At 38.6% G+C, this 21,866-nt stretch overlaps 1 protein-coding gene across 1 annotated transcript; it reads left to right on the top strand.

The window, feature by feature from the left end:
• Window positions 1-563: 563 nt before the first annotated feature.
• On the top strand, window positions 564-21,490 carry zgc:194578 (uncharacterized protein LOC792915 homolog). The gene is made up of 10 exons (XM_017718571.2): window positions 564-673; window positions 1,742-1,888; window positions 3,316-3,411; window positions 5,220-5,375; window positions 6,472-6,600; window positions 7,071-7,182; window positions 9,089-9,252; window positions 10,989-11,565; window positions 17,969-18,088; window positions 18,420-21,490. Exons 3-10 carry the CDS (start codon window positions 3,343-3,345, stop codon window positions 18,563-18,565), a joined length of 1,473 nt encoding a protein of 490 aa, XP_017574060.1. The 5' UTR covers window positions 564-673; window positions 1,742-1,888; window positions 3,316-3,342; the 3' UTR covers window positions 18,566-21,490.
• Window positions 21,491-21,866: the final 376 nt, after the last annotated feature.

Here is a 21,866-nt window from a genome sequence, read left to right on the forward strand (position 1 = left end):
TTATATATTGAGACCACAAATCAATGGGTGTAGGCCAAAACTGAGCTTGTTTAGGGCACAAATTACTATAGTGAGGCCACATATTACTATATTGAAGTCAAAAATGAATAGACTGTCACCTCAAATTAATATTTTGAGGCCACTGATTGCTATACTAGACTATACAATATAATGAGAGACCATGTATCAATATAATGAGGCCAAAAAATATTATATTAAAGCCACAAATTAATGTATTGAGTCACAAATGACTAAATTGAGACCACAATTTACTAGACTGAGTCCAGCAGTTGGTATATTGAGGCCACAATTTACTAGACTGAGTCCAGCAGTTGGTATATTGAGGCCACAATTTACTAGACTGAGTCCAGCAGTTGGTATATTGAGGCCACAATTTACTAGATTGAGTCCAGGAATTGGTATATTGAGGCCACAATTTACTAGACTGAGTTCAAGAATTAGTATAGTGAGGCCAGAAATGACTCGTAGCCTCAATATATTAATTTGTGTCCACGCCTTGTGGGCGCCGCTGCCACGCCCTCTTCGTGCATATACAATGAGGAGGCGGTTGTTTTGACAGGTAACGGAAGCGGAAATTTCCGCCAGGGCTCGGCAAAAGCCTCCTCCTCCTCCTCTCACGCCTCTCCATCACCGTCTCTCTCTCCTCTCCCAGGTCGGTACTGAATTATTGCAGTTTTTTCCTCAGTGTCATCGCTGAGTCTTGTTACTGAATGACGCGAGCAGATAGATGAAGTAGAAGAGGCGAGCTGTCCGTGTGTCGCGCAAACTGGCCTGTTATTCTCTCAGTGTGGGGCTTGTTGTGCTGTGTAGCTGCTAGCTGAGCTGAGCTGAGCACAGCTGAGCAGGTATCACGGTAATGTCAGTGTTCAGCGATGCTGGGTGGTATGCAGGAGCAGTCTGAGGTTTTGTTCCTGAGGCGATGATTCGGGACGGGTGGCGGTGTTAATAACTGATCGGTGCCGTCTGTGCGCGGTTTTGTACCGCAGTCCTGTCGTGATGAGCGCTCACTCTCCCCGCACAGCCGCCTCCTGTAATTCAATACGCTCACGTCTAAAGGACACAGGGGAGAATGAAGCTGATAAAGTGGTGGCTTGTATATTTGCCGAATGGAAGTCTAATTTGGCCCATAGGCTGAAAAATAGGCCTTTTATTTTCGCATATGGCTAATGCCCAATTAAAGGGTAGTTCCACCGATTTTTCCAAACGTCTGCGTAGTGCAGTGGTTAAGATGTAAACAAAGTCAGAGGGGTTGGGTGTGAAGTGGTTCACAGTAGAGAAGTGTTCAGACAGTGGTAGTGGTAGCAGGCAAGGGTCTCATATTAATAGCCTTTTTATTTACTATTCAAAACCATCAGTGAACCTACACGTGTCTCCTAAGTTTTATATATAATGCTGATGATGGTAAAACAGTGGGAAAAAAAACCTGGACTGGTTTTCAGGGGTCTGTTCTGCCTTAGACCACCCCTCCACTATGAATAGATTGAAATTGGCTGTCTGGTTCCCATCACCACCACTGTGAACAGTTCTGACTGTGTAAGTTTCTCTGAAATGTATCCATCTGAACCGTTTAGTCATTCAGAAATTTAGAAAAATCAGTGGAGTTCCCCTTTAAGCTGCCTTTACTTTTATCACAGATCTGAACCTTTGCTTTTAGCTTTTGTCTGGTTTCATTTGTTTCCACAGACAGTGTAACTGTAATGGAAGCTTTGTGGTTTTGCAGGACATCGCTTCTCACCTCTGATGTGAAGAGCAGGTGTTTCAACAAAGAGACACACATGGAGTGAGCCATCTATAAGAGAGGGAGAATTAGTCCGCTACAGCCATCTACCAGAACAAGCCTTAATTACCATAAGACATTGTTTAACAGGTGAGAGGAACAGCGTGAGTTTTGGAGTCATAATAGTTTGCAATAATAGGAGTAATATTCATACATTTACTCACACAAGCGTGGTTATGTCTGGGTGTTTTTGCAACTGTGGGTGCTTTTTAATGTCTGGATTTTTTGAAAATGGACCTGATATGTATTTTACGTATGAAGGTCTGTAACATAAATTATAGGCTGTACACAATTGCATATCAATTTTAAAATTGTCAATTGAATTTAACGTTAAAATTTCATATGAACTGAATGTGTTGTATAAACACTCTTAAGTCGTTGAGGTAAGGAGTAGGAATGTAACAACCTCTACTGAACACTCTCAGAAATAACAGTACGAAACTGTCAGTGGGGCAGGACCCTTGAGGGTACATCTCAGTACCTTTAGTCAGGAAACATAGTTGTACCATAATCCACTCAAATCATGTATGTAAGTTGTATTGGCTCCACACACCCCGTCTCGTCTCCAGGCTTTTTATGTTATTGCTCTGTTTTAAAACATTGGGTTATGAAAAGACACAAATATGTACTTTTCATCTGGGAAAAATGAATTTAAGGTACACAGCTGGAGGATACATTTACATTGTTGGTGCCTTGATGGATGAAAAATGTACCTGTTTTTATACATTTTTCTAAGTATAAACACCATTTTGTATAAATACGAAAGTCATTTCATAGTAAAAGTCTAAATCCAAACATATTGGATGTAAGCTGCACCTTTACGAACATGCAGAAAATAATAGAAGGAAAAAAAAGATTTGTACTTTTCTGTGAATCCAGGGGCACTTTGATTAGGATTCCCACACTTTGTGGCTGTGCTCTTTTGCTAAATTGTGTTTGTTTGGTTTTGAAAAACATGTAGACAGTATTTGTAGAAACGATGCTATAAATGACTACTGATTAGCAATAGTGTTTATTTAAATAGGGTAAGATTTAATATTTATACAGTGCAGTTTTAGTTGAAAAATGTTTTGATAATGTTTATATACATTTTTATGTAAAGTATATCAATTTTATATAAAGTGTATCATAAACAATAGATTAGCTCATTACATGTTATATTACGTTATATTATGTAACATATTACAGTTACCACCCATGTTGTGTTTGATATTGTGTTATGACAGTAATTGTATATTTTCTCTGCTTCCTGCTATAAAATGTCTCATTTATTTATTTGCGTGGTCGGCCAGTAAATAAAGACTGTGCACCAAAGTTTGCTCTTTTTCTATAGAGGATGTTTTAACTTACTTTCTCTTAGAAAATCCACAGCGCATGCGACTCCTGGGACCTAAAAGTGCCTGTAGTTGCAGAAACATCAATCCATGTCCTGTGCTGTGAATGGATCACTCCTGTTAGCACTATTTCGTTAGTGTTTGTAATGATTTCCTTATTATCCTTCTGCCTTCTCTAATCAGCTCTTTGTAGGCCACACATCCAGCACCATGACACAGTCAATGCTACGCAGAACACTGAAGAACCTTGTTCAGAATTTCTCTGAAGCTGAGGTCAAGGTGAGATCCAAAATGCATTGCCCTACCTTATTCCTGAAAACTCAACAGGAGCTGCCCTGATTCCTCTCTAATATCATTTGCTGGTTTTCTGTTTGTTGTTGCGCTATAATTCCAGTAATGCTTGAAGACTAATAGCTTAGATGAGTCCTCTAAAGGAGATCTATGTTTGCTCATATAAAGAGGATGTAAAGCAAACAGGGTGTTTCTGAGCTTATCTCTACCTTCTACAACATGGCTATTGGGTTGGCTGCAGAACGTATCCCACCCTGCAATGCATAAGCATCCCACAGTCTTCACCACTCCACTTTTACCCAGTCTGATGTTTACTGTGCCTCACGCTCTGACTTGTCTGTGTTTGCTATACAAAAACTTTCCTATCTTATTGCTATAGATGTAATTATATGCCTCTGGCCTCTGTGCTTTACTAATTCTGTAGCTCTTCACCGTCTACACAAGGGCTATTTAATTAGAACTCAGTAAGGTCCAATTAGAGAAAGTGTCCTCAAGCAAAGGTCCAGAACATCATAACGTAATGAATATAATATAATGAATACTGAAGTAGCTTAGTATCTTACGCAGTCAACAACGGAATGGCAAATTAAAAAAGTACAATTCAGTCATGTCTCTCACAGTCTCAGTGCTCATCTTAATGCACAGATCTGATTGACCGAGTAGCGTCACATGTGATACGTACAACGCATGCGATTGGTCTGAGAGTCTCCCAGGCCGCTGAAGCTACGGTAAAGGCTAGAAAAGTTACAGTGATTAAAATAGGACTACCCTGTCGAAATTAAACAATTCTCCATAGTTTATCGGTTATAGGTCCAGGTCAGAATAGGATAGTGTCGGGGTCTGGACTTTGCATGATGGAGAATGTACTGTAGATGGTTGAAAAATAAAAAAAGCCTTTCTTTAAAAGGTTCTATGTAGCACCAAGGCCTCTTCTGTTGTTATGATTTCTGGCTTGTTACAATAGAAGTGCTGTACAAACCCCTTACTGAAAAGTTTCTATATAGAACCATCTACAGTACATTTTCATCCATCTGAAGAACCCTTTCACAATGCAGAGGGTTCTTTTAAGTGTTCATGGTTCTGTAGCAAACCATTTTCTTTAATAAGGAACCCTTGAAGAAACATCATTTTTAAGTGTGAGAGTCTGTTAATTTCTCCAAGACTCTCTATGCTGTTTGAATTCTCTCTTAGTCGCTGTGTTGAAGCACATAAACAGCTTACAGTAAGAACTAGCCAGAGCCAGGGTGAACCATAGCTAGCAAACAATGAGAACAGGGAGGTCACGATCATGACAAATTCGCCTGATCGTAATTAGTTGAGCTGATTGCTGGTATTTTTCACAGGTGTTATGTCACAATCTTATGTTTATGTTGCAACCAAGACAAGTGCATTTTCAGTATGTTTGTGTCCATTGGCTTGAGGTAGAATTATGTAAATATAAGAAAACGGGACATATTTATATATTTATTTATAGTCTTAAGACTGTATTTGCTCTTAAACTGTTACTTGCAAATATTTATATGGCAGTTAATCATCAGCTAAAATCGCTGGATCGAGAAAGGCCAAAGAAGAATGATGTCTGTAACCCCCCACATAACGTCAATAGTTAATTTTCACCAAAATTATTCTATACATGTTATGTAAAATATATCTTGCATGATGCACATGGATATATTTGTACGTATTAAGGCTGAAAGGCCTGTCGGATTCCTGCCTGTTAAGTCAACAGTTCTGTTGGGCTCAGTTTGTGTGCTTTAGTGAGGGCACTACGGTTCCTGTCTGCTCCTATTTCCTAGGTAAGGGAGGCGACCTCCAATGACCCCTGGGGACCATCCAGCTCGCAAATGTCCGACATCTCAGACTTGACCTACAATGTGGTGGCATGCGGTGAGATTATGGGCATGTTGTGGAAGCGCCTCAATGATGACAAGAATTGGAGGCATGTCTACAAGGTGAGTGAGCTGAATAAAGGCTAATAAAGAGAGAGAAATTAAAGACCAAAAGCAGAGAATTAGCTCTGTGTTGGTGGCGCACGCCTGACTGCCGTCAGGAGATCTTTAAGGGGCCAAAAATCGAATTTGCCCTTATAGCAAACATAGTCAGCGAAGCCGTGTTTAGTGTTCTAAATTTGCTTCTTTAGTTTAGCTTATTTCAGAAGTTATAATGCTAATGTAGCTAGTGCAATGGAAGCTTATACCCCACCAATTACCATGGTCCAACCTGCATGCCTAAATCATCACTCAGTTGCCTCAAGCTTATGTCAAGCTGTTAAATAACCTCAAGTAGGCTTGCTTAAAGACCTGTAAATCTTTATTTGGGTGACTGTCCTTATCTGGGGGAAATAAGTGTGGTTAAATGGCTAAACTGGGTGGGGGAGGTGCTTCCTTTGATTTACTCTTGCGTCCTTAATTTTCTGAAGTGCCTCCGTTTAGCCCAACCATTCATGTTAAAGTATTGTAGACCATCTGCAGCAGAGTTATTGGCTTGGAAAATGTAAACAAAACTATTTAACGTTGTGCTGTTCATGGCTGTTGGCAAGCACATGCATCATTTCTTCCTTCCAAACAATTTGGATATCCTAAAGGAGTTCCTGAAGGTTTTTTTTTTTTTGGATGTCCCTGCAGATTTCTATCTGAACTTAGCAGTTTGTCATGTATATTTCAGCTTTGACTAGTTTTTGAATGTAATTTCACTTGTGAAAAAGTCAGCAATAACAGCACTCTATTTAAGTCTAAGGGATATAGGGAGATTAGGAATTTCTCAGGTAAAATGATATCAATATTCCTTGGGACATAAAAACAAAACTGGAGCTCAGAGAAAGTGAAAAAAATGTAGAATACTGGTCATTTAAATACAATAAAAATGTATTATACAGTAAAAAAAAACACTGTGTAGATATGTTCATGTTTTAAAATCTCTCTCACTCTCTCACTCACTTTCTCACTCTCTCACTCTCCCACTCACTCTCCCACTCACTCTCCCACTCACTCTCTCTCACTCTCTCTCACTCTCTCTCTCACTCTCTCTCTCTCTCTCTCTCTCTTGCAGTCTTTAACTCTGCTGGAGTATCTATTGAAAACGGGTTCTGACCGTATTCCAAAGCAGTGTCAGGAGAACATTCATACTGTGAAAGCTCTAACAGAGTATCGCTTCATGGACAAGGATGGGAAAGACCAGGTACTTTCTAACTTATATTTTTGGTATTATTTTAAATGATTGTTTTGCATTTGTTATCCTTCCCAAACATAAACCCTGCGATAGTGACAACAATCATTTTCACATGCAGTTCTCAACCAACCATTGATTCTCATAGAAGCTGCATAGATATGGATATCATGCTTGCGTGTTATTGTTCATTTACCACTGTTTCTCGCCTACAACGTTGTGACTCTAGACATACAAAGGATACCTAATGATTAACTACCTAGTGATTAAACTAAAATGCATCACAGTCAAATAGATAATGTCTGCCCAAACTTGCAGTTATATAAAGTTTTTTAAAAGAAAGTCTGTTGGTATGATGAAAATCATACTACTCCTGCATTCAAATACAAACCTTGTCAGATCTGAAAGTGCTTTTATGCTAAGTGCTAACATTTATTGCAAGTGTCAGTTGTGCAGTTTTAAAGGCTGCTTGCTTTGTTCAGGGAGTGAATGTTCGAGAGAAGGCCAAGATAGTGCTGGTACTTATTGAGAATGAGGAGAAACGGAAAGAGGAGCGTGATTTTGCCATGAAGACTAAGGACAAGCTGGCAACCGGTAAGAAACTTTCAGTTGCCATTAGAGCTTTAATCGGGCCTAATATTTCGGCCCGACCCTGAATAAAGACCAAGAATGTCCTGTCGGGCCAAACCTGACCCGGCCCAAACCGCATCATCAGGTTTTCAGTCTAAAACAGACCCAAGTCAACATTCTGTGTGAAACTGTCCTGAAGTGGCCCAATATTGACTAAAACCTGACAGGATCGTGCTGGACACTGTGTAGTGACAATAATAGGTATTTATTCTATTTATTCCTTTTATTTAATTTATTAGTATTCGTCTTACTTATTTTTATATTTGTTACTTTTTTATTTATTTTATTATTGTTAATTTATTGTCTTACATCTTATTTCTTTTTATTTTATCCTGATTTGTCAGGTTACTGTATTGTAATTTTAAGGGTTTAATGATTTAAAGGTTAATTAGTACCTTCTTATTATTAAAGTTAGGGTTTTACAACATTTTATTTCTATTTACTAACTTCTCAATCCCTGATTTCTGAATTTCTCAGCTACATTGTAAATGAGGGTCTCCCTCATGTTAAAGGTTCGTTGATCTGATGGCTGTAAAATAGAACAAAATTGAAAAATACATAAAATAATATCATCTGTTTAAATAATCAGCTGTCTTTAATATAAATCCTACATTCAGTTCATTTATTCATCAAGTAATGCTTTTAAACAGCCTTTCAAACTTGATTATTCTGGCACTATTCTACTGCTATGCTTTATTCCTAAAACTCTGGGCCTGTTTATGTCTTGTGTTAATGTGAATGCGTCAGTGATTGGATCTCATTCAGATTTCACTTGACCATATGTAAAGCTTTAAGATTCAAACACCCCCAGCAGTGATTGGATCACTCAAAACACAATCAGAGGTGGTCAAAGATGGAGTTTGACTACTTTTAACAGAATGCCTTGTTATCTTTTACAATATGCTGGGAAAGTACAATCAGATCTCATGGTTACACTGGGTCACCATAGCCAAAGTTAGCTGCCCCCTTCAGCTTCTTTACTGATCAGGCATTGAAGGTCAGGCTGAGGCTGTCAGTCTCACGTTTCATTCAGGATATTTTCTCAATGTAATGTTGTAAACAAACAAAATATACCATCCCTAACAGTAGCTCGCCTACTGGCTAGCATTTATACAGTACAACAATCACGTAAGGTTCCTTTTGACCCACTTTATTCATATTACAGACCACTACTGTTCGTAAAAGTCCGCAAAATGTCCATTTGAACTTATTAACATTGCAAAATAAGGTGAAGTCAAACGCCTTTGGGTGTGCTAATTTGGCCAGTTCACTAAATACATCTTGCTGAAATCATCTGAATAGTCCACTCCTTTGACAACTGTGTAATTCGTAACTTTGGCTCTAACTGTTTGCTCAGTGTTTGTCCACTTCCTGTAGCTTATTTCAAATTAAAAGCCTTCTGCAGGGTTTTAGCTTCTGGCTATACCAAACTATCCTTTACTGAATCAGTTTACCTACCTAGTGCTCGGTTTTCTTACAAGTTGTGGGCTTGTGAACTTCGATGCTGGGTGGATGGATCCACCATGCCAGATTAAAAAATCTGCTTAATATAATGAAAGTAGAGAAGAGGAATAAAGTAAGAAGAGAGGCAGGTTGTGAGAAGCTGAATGTAAAGTTTGAACCTGACCCGACACATTTTTGAAAAATACACTCTGGTCCTGTCGGATTTAAACAGATATTTAAATGCATCGCTCTGTAATCGTAAATCAGAAGAAATAACTGACAACCATTTAGAGTTTCAATTGTTAAGGTTATACATGAATGTAACATTTTTTTTTTGTTTGTTTGTTGGGTTTTTTTTTTTTTTTTGAGTTTCTTGGTCCTGATTCATTCATTGTCAACTTTGTTGCTTCTCTTCATCTTCATCCAGCTTCTGTAGACCCAAATGAGAAAGCAAAGGCTGAGATTCCTCCATATACGGGGCTGCCGTCTTTGGACAACATCCCCTCCGTGGCTGATTTAACTGCCTCCATGGCAAAGAAAAAAGAGGAGCAGAGACGCCTGGAAGAAAAGAGGAAAGAAGAAGAAAGAAGGGTGAGTGTTGTTTGATGAAGATTAGCAATTTCCTTTTTTTTGTTGTTTTGTTTTTTTTGTTTATTTGTTTGTTTTTATATTGGTCAGCTATAATTATCCAAAGAGTGCATGCATAAATAATCAAAAATGTACCATTGTTTAAGTTGAATGTCAGTTTTATATGGTTTGGTTAATACGTGACCTTTTCATGGTGAAAACATTGATTTGCATTATCAAATTATTTTAAGTAATAATGATTCTACACTTGCGTCACAACGTTTGCAGCGCTGTTACTGGGATTTCTGTAGCATTTGGGTGCTCATCAGAAGGTTATATGAAAAAGATATCTGAGGTTGATTAGTACTTTACAAGGTCTCTCTGATCAGGTGCTTGTTAAAAGATGTGTCCCCCACATAGAAGAAATGGAGCTCCAGAGAACACTTACTTTCCTTTTGTCTTTGCTACATTTAAAAACAAACAAAATTTTCACATTCACTGCCAGTAACCGCCGGTGTGTCACTTAAAATCCCAAGTTTCCTATGTGTAAATATCACTTTGTCAGGTATTTGCTTCTTTCCAACACCACTTATTACACCACAACATAACCTTTTCAGTTTCTAAATAAGGTGTTACCGAAATATCAACCATACAGTACAAAACAGAAGACATAAGACTTTAACCCTTTAAAGCCAATGCAAGAAAGTGGATTTTTTTTTTTTTTTGCTATGCATGAAGGCACAACAGCTCTACTTGTTCCAGTAGCCCTACTAAGTAAAGTATAATTGGGTTTTTCTGGAGTCAAGTCTGATTCTCCACTTCTGAACTGATGCAGTGCTAAGATTGAGTACAGATGACTTTTTTAAAAATGGTCATGTTGCTCTTAAGTGTAGCCTTGTGTTATAGACTGCAAATGTTTTTGTTAGCTAACGGTTAGCTTGTGTAGTTAGTCACATGACAAAGAAGCTTCACAGCTGTGAGTGACCAACTTCATGTTGACTGGTTAAACTATTCATATGAACTTCAAGCTAGCCACAGTCAGGACATAAATGTTGTTAATATGGTCCAATAATATGTGGTAAATATATAGACTACATTACTGTCATATCTGTGACGTTAGGCTGCTTTTTTTTTTTTTTTTTTTTTTAATTCAGTAGAGCTCAAAGTCGTTATTGCATGTGATGTTTTCATGGGGCGGCTCTGTGGATTTAGTTTTGTTAGTTAACAATTAATAATCGATTAATTAAGAAATAAGTTGGTTATTGGTCAAACAAACTTGCCAAAATTTCGTTCATGTGCAAAAAGGAACAGCTCTCTAATGCAGGAGCTGTTAGTTGCCTGTAAAATTAACTACTAACTAAATGCAACTTAATTAATAAAGTATATATTATATACATACTTCAAACATCAGCCTTTAAGCTATACTTACTTTCTGCAGTAAACCACCATTGGCTTCCATCCAACAGTACATTGAACAAAGAAAGAAGCCTAACGCATCTTTTATACAGTGATAGAAAACACAGAAGCGCACAAAATGTAGACTCCTCTGGCAGCAGAGCTAAACAAGTTGACGGGACCAAAGTCTATGACTATATAATCGGCAAAACATTTCATTTGGCAAATTTAGACAACACTACATTTCTACACTATATGCCTGTATTCTTTCAAAATCTATGATGGAGATTAACAATACAGTATAAGACATTGCCATTTGGTTATATGTTTTTCGTATGTACTACATATGTGCAAATTTCTGTCAGGCGAAGGAAGGCGACAGAGATCCTGACCTATGGGAACAAGCAGGAACCACTGGCCCTCCATCTGGCTCTGATCCTTGGGGAGCACCCTCCGACTCTCTGAAAGATACAGGCCCTGCCACCAACGATCCCTGGGGGGCCCCATCGGACAATTCCAAAGATTCAGATTTGGCTAACAATGATCCTTGGGGTGGATCAGCAGATGGAAAAAAAGACTCAGCTGCTGCCTCCAGTGATCCATGGGGTGGTCCAGCAGATGCAGAGAAACAATCATCCCCTGCCAAGGATGATCCATGGGGAGAATCTTCAGAGCCCACAGAAGACAAAGGTCAAGCTAGTAACGACCCTTGGGGTGCATCAGATGACTTGCCAGTAGAATCACAACCGCAAAAGTCGGATCCCTGGGGCTCACCAACAGATTTTCCTGAAGAGTCTGCTCCTGGTTCTGAGCCATCAGGCTCAGAACCATCTGCTGCCAAGCCAGATCCATGGAGTAGCGATGTAGGAACTTCAGCGGTGTCACCCACTGATCCATTCGGTGATGGGGCTAAAGCCGATAACGACCCATGGGGCACAACAGGTATTTCCATTATATTCTTCTAACCATTATCAGTAGTTGCTGTGGTGTTTTAACTGTCAACTGGCAGAGGATGGGTGATGTTGTTTGTTTTTGTTGAGAGATTTTTTAAATGACTTTTCTGCTGTTTAATTCAGTTTAGTTTGACTCGGGTGGGACTAAATTTGGCATAGATGACATCAAATCTGCCAAAGTACAGATCAGAGTTAACCTTATTTACATGTCAGTTACTCAAAGAAAATGTAAATCGATATCGAAAATGGCCATTAGACATCTATTTTTGCTGAGGGTCTCAGACATGTGGAGCTGAACAACACCGATTGCCAGTGACGCTGCCACTGGAGCCAAGGGCTTTATGTCTTAATTCATGTTCTAACTACTGTATATTGCTGTGTCTGAAAAGTCAGCCTGAAATGGATCTTTTTACCTCAGAACCTTTACCCGATACTGTGCTTCATTCAGAAATATGTCAGTACAGAAAGAAAATGCACTGTGATTTCCTCTTCTTACAGGCTATGTAAACTTCTGTGTTGACTCTATTATTAAAACTAAAAATACCAGAATCTACCCAAATAATAAGCCATGGATCAATAAAGGACTAAAATATCATTTAAACCAGAAGAAAATGGCTTTCTTGAAGGGAGACAAGCAAAAAGTGAGAGATCTGGAGAAAGAAATAAGAGGGATGTTCAAAAAAGCAAAAAAATAAAGGGAACACTCTAACACATCCTAGCTCTGAATGAATGAAATATTCTCATTGAATACTTACTTCTGTACAAAGTTGAATGTGCTGACAACAAAATTACACAGAAATCATCAATGGAAATCAAATTTATTAACCAATGGAGGCCTGGATTTGGAGTCACACACACAATTAAAGTGGAAAAACACACTACAGGCTGATCCAACTTTGATGTAATGTCCTTAAAACAAGTCAAAATGAGGCTCAGTACCTCTTGAGTACCACTTGAGGTGGCGGATGGTCTCCTGAGGGATCTCCTCTCAGACCTGGACTAAAGCATCTGCCTAAAGCATCGGTGGATGGAGCGAGACACGATGTCCCAGATGTGCTCAATCGGATTCAGGTCTGGGGAACGGGCGGGCCAGTCCATAGCTTCAAAGCCTTCATCTTGCAGGAACTGCTGACACACTCCAGCCACATGAAGTCTATCATTGTCCTGCATTATGAGGAACCCAGGGCCAACCGCACCAGCATATGGTCTCTCAACGGGTCTGAGGATCTCACCTCGGTACCTAATGGCAGTCAGGCTACCTCTGGTGAGCGCATGGAGGGCTGTGTGGGCCTCCAAAGAAATGCCACCCCACACCATTACTGACCCACTGCCAAACCAGTCATGCTGATGGATGTTGCAGGCCGTCTCATGCTACCACGAGTGTGAAAGCACCACCAACATTCAAAAGTGACCAAAACATCAGCCAGAAAGCATAGGTACTGAGAATTGGTCTGTGGTCCCCACCTGCCCCCACCTGCAGAACCACTCCTTTATTGAGTGTGTCTTGCTAATTGCCAATAATTTCCACCTGTTGTCTGTTCCATTTGCACAACAGCTGTGAAATTGATTGTCAATCAGTGTTGCTTCCTAAGTGGACAGTTTGATTTCACAGAAGTTTGATTTACTTGGAGTTATATTGTGTTGTTTAAGTGTTCCCTTTATTTTTTTGAGCAGTGTATAAAGACAAGGTTGAGCATAAACTGAGGAACGGAAATGCAAAAGATGCTTGGAGATGATTAAACACAATGATGGGAAGGAAACACAGATTACCCCCTCACTATGAGGATCCTATTCACCTCTCAAACAACCCAAATAGGTTTTATTCTAGATTTGACAGACATGATTTTAGTGATGAGTGTGATTCTCCCTGTGCTGGAATGACACCTGCTCCCATGACACCTAACAGTAGAAGAAGTCTTTGCAATCCTACAACGAGTCAGCCCATATAGAGCTAATGGGCCTGATGGGCTTTAGGGAAGGGTCTTAAAGGAATGTGCCATCCAACTGGGATCTGTTTTAACCTGGCTATTCCAGATGTTCCTCAATACCAGTTTTGTTCCCCAAGCCTGGAAAACGGCAACAATCATCCCAGTGCCAAAAATAGCTCACACAAAATCGTTGAATGATTTCAGACCTATTGCTCTTACATTATTATTAGGCAAATACATGGAGTGCCTGGTGAGCAGGGAGATTATATCACAAACAGCTAAGCACATGGACCCCATGCAGTTTGCCTATCGAGCTGGTCGAGGAGTGAAAGATGCCACACTGATTCTTCTGGATAAAGTATTTGGCCACTTGGACAACTTGGATTTTTTTTCCCCTGCTTTTAACACAGTTCAACACCATCTCCTTCTGCAACGTCTGTGTGACCTGAATGTCAGTAGTAGCCTTGTCTCGTGGATCAGGGAGTTGTCTTGAACATTGATGTACCACAGGGGTGTGTTTTATCTCCCATTTTATTTTCCATTTACACAAATGAGCTTAAATATAACAGTGAAGACATCTCTCTTGTAAAGTACACTGATGATATGACCCTTGTTTCCTGCCTGCAAGATGTTACCAGCCCCTCCTACTTTCAGTGCATCAGCCATCTAGCCACTTGGTTTGATGGTAGCTTCCTTGATCTTAATGTCAGTAAGACCAAGGAGCTATGTTTTGGAGGAAGGGTGGCAGCAGACAGCATAGGATCTGTCTTCAAACCAATCATCATGAATGGGGAGAAAGTGGAGTAAGTCGATCACTTTAAATACCTGGGAACAATTATCGACAACAGACTCACTTTTCAGAATAATGTAGATTATGTTTATAAAAAAGCAAGGCAGAGACTCTCTCTCCTCAGGAGGCTGATGAGTTTGAACACCAGCAAACACATTCTGACCATGGTCAACAGATCATCTATAGAGAGTATTATCAGTTTCAATATCGTGTCTTGGTTTGGGAACCTCTCAATAAAGCAAAGAAATAAATTGACCCAGGTGGTCAACCAGGCCAGCAAGATTATTGGAGATGAGCAACAGTCACTCCAGAACTTAAACCTCTGATCCGCAACCATTAAGGCAACCCAAATTTACAAGGACCCCACCCACCCCCTTCATTCATCATTCCAGTTTTTGCCATCAGGCAGGAGACTTAAGGTCCCACTAGCCAGGAAGAATGGGTACTAAAACTCATTTGTGCCCACTGCTGTGAACATTTTGAATTTTGAAGGACATAATAAGTAATACTCTACATAGTTCATGTGCACTGTTGCTATAAGTGCTTTTAAGTGTTTTATGTGTCTAAGCATGTATTTCTGTCCCAGACTGCCAAAGACAAATTTCCATTTTATGCAAATCTAATGGACAATAAAGTTTTCTTATCTTATCTTCATGTTGACTTTGGGACTGATAAATGTAGATGACATCTGTTCTGATTCACTGCCTTGTATTGTGCTTCAAAAAGCAGTCTGTGCTGAAAAGTGCCATACAAACAGTCAAGTGCAATATGCCATCATCCAATCCTGCTCCCTGTCTATTGCCTAAAAACAATATGATGGCCCATTGCAGGATAACTTTGTGTTGTAGTTGTTTTTGCTGTAGAACTGCTTGTAAATGCTTCTTGTCAAAACTACACTATATAGGAGTTGGAGATTTGGAGACCTCCCTGGTGGATATGTGTAACTGTGTGCAATGTGTGGAAGAACATTTTATAATGGTGGCTGTGCCTCAGACCATCTCAAGTGGATGAATGGGATGATTGTGAGCATGTTGAAATAGGACTTGGTGAAGGGCGTGTCTTCTCAGGATGCAAGTGACGGTTATCATCATATCTACTATTAGCATCATATCTTCATCAGTATAATATTAATTTTGCATTTCAGACCTAAGCATCAAACCAGACCTTCTTATTGAGTGTGATGATAATACTTAGATATATGATGTGGTCTAAGACATTCCCCTGAAATTCAGTAATAAAATGGCTAAAGCTTGACTTGACTATTAGTTCTGCCTATATTAAATTTTTTTTCCCCCATATGTAATCACGACTTCAAAACCATTTATGCCCAAAACCATGCTTCCGTATAAGATTGATTGATTGATTGATTTATTTATTTATTTGTTTGTTTGTTTGTTTATTTGTTATTTTTATTAACTTGCCTTCAACCACTTCAACTCACATCTCAAATGTCTGTCACCTGTGTTACACAAGTGGCCACTTGCAGTGGATGGGGATGAGGCAAGATTAGCCTCAGATGATAACTGTCACTTGCATCCTGAGAAAAGACGCCCTTCACCAAGTCAGCTATCCAACTTTGCAATGCAACCGGTTTTTAAGACGTTCGTACGTAGAACCATGCTGCTTGGAGTAGAACCGTGCTGCAATGCTGTCTATTGTTTTTGTCAGCCTTTTAGCCTTTAGCATGCCAACGAGGCAACTAGCAAATGAAGTTACATCAGTAGTTGTGTATAACAGATGTAGTTTGTAACTTTAAGTCCAGTAAATTGAATGTTATGGTTTTGAAATATTAAACATTTTAAAGTTGTTTTTTGCTGTATCTTATAGCTTATCTTATTATCTTAAAAGCTTTGTCCGATACTGGTGTTTACGGCATCCCTCGCCCCTCCCAGGGCTCATTTAACAACCGTTAAGTAAGCTGTCCCATAGTATGAAAGAAAATGTAATGCTGTAGAATGTTTTGAAGACATGATGTTAAGAGTGATGTGGGGGCATGGAATACAAAAGACAAGAAAACACAGATTACAAAACAGATTATTTAATTTTGTGTTTTATTTATTTATTTTTTTTTTTTTACTTTTTGGGCTGCATGAGCCACCTTTTTTGCTTATGTTCCACAAAGGTGTGGTTTGGGGAAATATCTAAGCAGGATTTTTCTGAACAATATTGTGACTGAGATTCAAGAGGCAACTATTTTCTGTAGCTCCAGGCTTGATGTTTTTGGCCATGGAGACCAGAATATCCATGTTTTGTAGCTTGAGTGCAAACTGGCTGGGCGATTCTTGGGCCGTAGACGTGTGTATTAAAAAAGGGCCAGACGTCTGATGGCTTTTTAGGAGATTAGAGGATGACGTTTATTACTTTTTTGAAAATAAACTGTTCAATTGAAGATCTGGATGTGTTTCGAGTGGGTTGGGAGGTGTTTTTTGTGTGTGTATTTATGGAGATTGGTCAGTGTTTGTCAGTGACCTGATCATTAGCCTAGCATCTCCCATTGTGAACTAAAGAAGCAAACTTCAGATACCAAACAGGTCTTGGCTGATCAACTGCATTTGTGGTAAGAGATAAATCATGTTCATTTTTCGCCAAAATGTTCTTTTAAAATAACATTGTTAATACGAGCCCTGATGCCTTATGAAACACACCATTTTGATTACTCGTCATATAAAAGGACTTATAAAAGGACAATCACAATACAAATATGGCCCAACATGATGGCTGTGAGTGTTTTTTGTTAAACTAGCCTTTATTTATTATTATTATTATTATTATTATTATTGGCTAAATTGGATCATACTTAGGAGACATTCATGCAGAGATCCAGATACTTCCAAAGGCCTCAAAATTTGGTAACAGTTGTAACCATAACTTTAAAATATTCAAAATTCTGGATTTCTAAAACATCAGGAGCTGACTATAAACATGATCAGATACTATACAGATAAGGCATAGCTTCTTGTATTGTAAACACTTAGCATGCCTTCAAAAGCAGGTGTATTCGTATTGATAAAGTAAGCTTTCATAATGCTAAGCCTGCTGACTGACAGACCCAGCTAAAGGTTCGTTATCAGATTGGAATTTAGTGATTATAAACTATTTCTTAGTGCATGAAAACAGCCTAGACCCTCAGGTTAGACGCATGTAAATGACAAGTCATGTTCAGCATTCTTTAAATTGCTGTTTCCATGGTTATGATGACGGTATAGAAGTAAAAATGCTGCCTAATAGCCGTGTTCCCATGGCGATGCTCAAGATTCTCTACAGCGCTTGAAAAAAATCAACCTTTTCTGTGTTTAATTGCCTGAACTCCACTTCCTACATTTTGTGACTGATAACTAGCAGATTGCTTTCATGTTGTTATATACTATATATTAATATGGCATTTTCCTGTTAATTTTAGTGTACAATGTGTGTTCATTTGAGTTTATCAGGAAAAAATAAATATAAATTGTTGCCAAGGCCACATTTCCTGTTTTTTTTCCCCCCAATATGGGAAAAGGTTTTGCGCTCTTTGTAGGGTGTGTTATCATATTGTCATGTAGAAAATCAACAAAACAGGTCATTTGATTTTAAATAATTATTTTATCCTTTTCCAATTGCATGATATTGAAACTCAGTCATACTTTACTGCTACATTTCTGGAGTAATTAAGTATTTTCCTTTCCCACCTTCAGCTTCACCACTTCCTGCTAACGATCCCTGGGGTGCTCCAGCAGTTCCCCCTCATGGCACAGCAGTAGACGATCCCTTTGGTGATGGAGGAAATTCAAGTGCCTGGGGAACTTCTACAGAGAGTAAGAACAAGTTTCTTTCCCTCGCATTTTTACTAATTGCCTTTACTACATGTTGTCTGCGTAGGGCCTTTTAATAGTTCGATCCAGAGTAATGATGTCACTTAATGAAGTCCACTTAGCTGTGTCCAGTTTATTTGTTTCATTTATTATTTAAAGGACTGGTTATTCACTTCCTTTTATTGGCCACTTTAGCCTCTTCGGTCCAGCTATTCCTTCAACATGTCTCTGTCTGTCCTTGTGCTTCATAAATCACTGTTCCAGCTTTACAGCTCTTAAAATGTCCATCTTTTTACTCATTCACTCATATGTGCTGACTCTGCTGTGCCCACAGGGGACGGCAAAAAGCCTGGCAGTTTCCTTGGGGAAGGAGCCTCATTGGTGGACCTCGATTCGCTCATGTCTGTCAAACCCAAACCAAAACAGCCGTCTCTCAATTCCATTCTGTCCTCTGGCGAAAAAGCACAGGGCAATAACTGAGCCAGAAGGAGTGACTGAGAGGATCAGATATCAGATTATGCGTTTATATATGAGTGTCTGTGAACCTGTAATTTTGAAATATAGAGATTATATATTATGTGGGCAAATGTAGCCATTGTAGATCCTTTTTTAAAGGTATAACTAGGGCTGGGTTATGATATTTGGTCCTCAAAAGACCCTATTCAAATCAAATCTGTATGACCAAAACAAAGATGCATAAATTTATGTATTTATTTAATTATGTTTTGTTTTCAGTAGATTTTACACTCTGATAAATATGTGGGCCACTGCAAATTTGCTACTCCAACAAACCTTTTGTCATTTCAGCCTGGTTTCTCTATGAGGCTTTAATGACACACAGAGCAAGGAGAGTGAAAAACAACCAAAGAGGCCTCAAGTTTGGCTTTCAAAACTAGATAATTCATCTGTGTTAAAAAAGCTGCAGAGACTTTGACTGTGAGAAGCACCATGGCTTCCATGTCCCCATCCTCATCATCATGCTAGACACAACACACCACATGCAAGCAACACAGCAGTAACTGCAAGAATGACTCAATCAGTCTTTGTAGCTTTGTAATACTTTGGCAAACTGGTCAAAGGCCATCTGTAATTAATTAATCTTAATTATTAAGAGTCCATTTTGTCCAAAAAGAGAACTCTGTGGGGTTTTCTGATTGCATTTAGAATTGTTTTGGATTTGGTACAATAAAAAAACCAAAAAAACCCAGCCTTAGGTATATCCTACTTAATCACTCGCTTCACTCAAACCTCCAGCTACTGGTTTCTTTTTCCTTTGCTTTCCTCTGGCTTTCCAGCGCCTTGCATAACCAGGTCACACTGGTCCACCAAAAGAAACAGCAACTCTCAAGTACATTTGCTTGAGTGTCTCTCAATTATTATTTCCATTCACCTAGAATGTTTCTGACTGTTGCATTTTTGCATCATTCAACCCAACTCTTGGGGCACAAGTGGATCATATGACATCTGAAATCTGGAGAATCACAGTCTCTAGTTTGACTTTGTCATCACCCCAGCATGCAAGCTTAAATAGTACGGTCTAGTACTAGGGGAATCCTGACCAAGGTTGTCTATGTGCACCCCATAAGACTACAAGAACCTCATTACAACATGTTTACGCTCTTTAAGTCCCAGCACAGTTGCTTTTTAATGTCTATCAAAAAGAAATAACCATAGACAATTCTGTATATTTCTATTACCTTCCCAAAAATTGCCTTAAAAGTGAGTGTTTTCCTTTTTCTCTGTCGCCTTGCTGTCGCATTCCATCTATATTAGTGTAGTCTGTGATTGGCTGTAGACAGTGTTATGTATGACATAGGGGTGGGCGATATGGAAAAAAAAAATCTTACAATACTTGAAGACAGTCAGTGCACAATAAATGTGCTGAAGCAAAAGTATGAATAAATTGACAGGCTTTTTGATGATATAACATTTAGGAGGACAAATACTATGCTGGGCCATTAAAAAGAATCAACCATTTGTTCTTTAGGGAGCCAGAAGGATTCTACCAATGACACGTTTAGTAAAAGCTAGCAAACATCAGACAATGAACAAAGGCAGAGAGTAAAGAAGAAGCTGATTTGGTTGTAAATTCTATAATGTAGGCATGTCTTGTGTGTCTTATGGGATGCAGGCACACCCCTCTCATTTGGAATGTCCCCTTACCAATTGAACATGCAGCCGATCCTCCAGTGGAAGTTGTAGAGCCATCTTTCCAGCCTGTATTGATATGGGACACTAAAGCTAGGAAATCCAACTCTGTCCCTTTTTGTTTTTCGGCCACCTTCCCAAACCCATTCCCTATCCACTTTCAAAATGCCAGCTTAGAGCCTATTGTCTGTGTGTGCGGGCGTATGTGTGTGAAAGCTTTGAAAATCAATAAGAACAATCTCCTCTACATCTATCCTTTCTCAGCTTTCAGGGAAAACTAGCATGAATATCCTGAATTTATCCAAGAAAGGTAAACTGAGAGTGCTGGTGGAGTTTGGTCAGTTATTTCTGTTGTGGTGTGATCTTGTATTCTGTTATATGCATTCATCAGATGTTTTGTATAGTAGGTTATTTGAGCAGTGCAGTTGTGTTTTATAAATGAAACGAAAAGGTATATGAATATTATATCAGGAAATTGTACATTTGAGAGGCATTTGAGACCAGGTTTAAGATGTGGCGTGTTGTGTGGTTTGCATTCCAGCATTACTTGACTGTATCAGAGTTTAACAGAGGACGTCTTTGTACATTTGTAAACCCACTCACACCTTACAACTGACTGTAAGATGTGTGGCAGCCTGTTAGGTACAGCTATAAAGTTAGGTGTAAATAATAAAGTGGCTGCTGAGTGTACTTTGAATTAATGCGTTTTATACTTGTGTTCAGCATTGTTTCATAATTTTACTTTCTTATTCAGATTCTTCACATTGCACCAAACTTGCACTGCCGTAGAGAAGGACTGTAAAAGGACAGAAGAACCAGAATCTCACTGGAAAATATAGTCATCCCTATTCAGTGTCATTCTAGTTTGTCAGAATAGAATGTGGGGCAGTGAAGTAACTATTTATTTATTTATTTATTTATTTATTTATTGCTTGATTGATTGATTGATTGATTGATTGATTGCATATCCATGTTATTCCCATGTCAGTCAAAAGCTAAATATTACCCTAAAGTACAGTAAAATATATCATATTTTTCATTCTGGGTAATGTTGTTCTAGTGTTAGTCCTGAATAAAGGTGAAATTCATGTTTTGACATTCCACATTTCATGAATATGCAATTAAATAGAATCCTTTTTACTTCACTGCCCTGTTTCTTATGCTTCTCATGCTATTTATTCAACTATTATGTTTAAGTGTGGTGTTTCCTGTGATTGTGCGCATTACAAGAATAAACTGAAGAAATTACTGAAAGAATCTTTTGTATTGTAGTCTAATTCAAATTTGTAGTTTACTGTCTTTAAATGTTCTGCTTAGTAAGGTACAGTGTCTATATATATATATATATATATATATATATATATATATATATATATATATATATATATATATATATATATATATATATATATATATATATATATATATATCTCATGAAATGTTTTCCCTAAATCACCGTCTGTGCCACATTTGTTGGAACCTCTACAAATCCTTGTGAGTAAAACGTAACTTAAGTATATTACATATTTTATGTATTAAAGTTTAACCGAGTGAGTAGGAGCACTTACATGTTCAGTCATGACTTCCTGTTTCACTGGGGTATAAATATGAGTCAGTATAAACACCCAGGCCA

This window comes from Pygocentrus nattereri, chromosome 1 (assembly GCF_015220715.1).
Source record: "Pygocentrus nattereri isolate fPygNat1 chromosome 1, fPygNat1.pri, whole genome shotgun sequence".
Taxonomy (NCBI): Eukaryota; Metazoa; Chordata; class Actinopteri; order Characiformes; family Serrasalmidae; genus Pygocentrus; species Pygocentrus nattereri.

Bases quoted from the DNA above. Each gene is read 5' to 3' on its own strand.
- zgc:194578 (XM_017718571.2), top strand. From the start codon at position 3,343: ATGACACAGTCAATGCTACGCAGAACACTGAAGAACCTTGTTCAGAAT. The intron at 6,601-7,070 runs GTACTTTCTAAC...TGCTTTGTTCAG, and splicing joins ACAAGGATGGGAAAGACCAG to GGAGTGAATGTTCGAGAGAA. The intron at 9,253-10,988 runs GTGAGTGTTGTT...AATTTCTGTCAG, and splicing joins GGAAAGAAGAAGAAAGAAGG to GCGAAGGAAGGCGACAGAGA.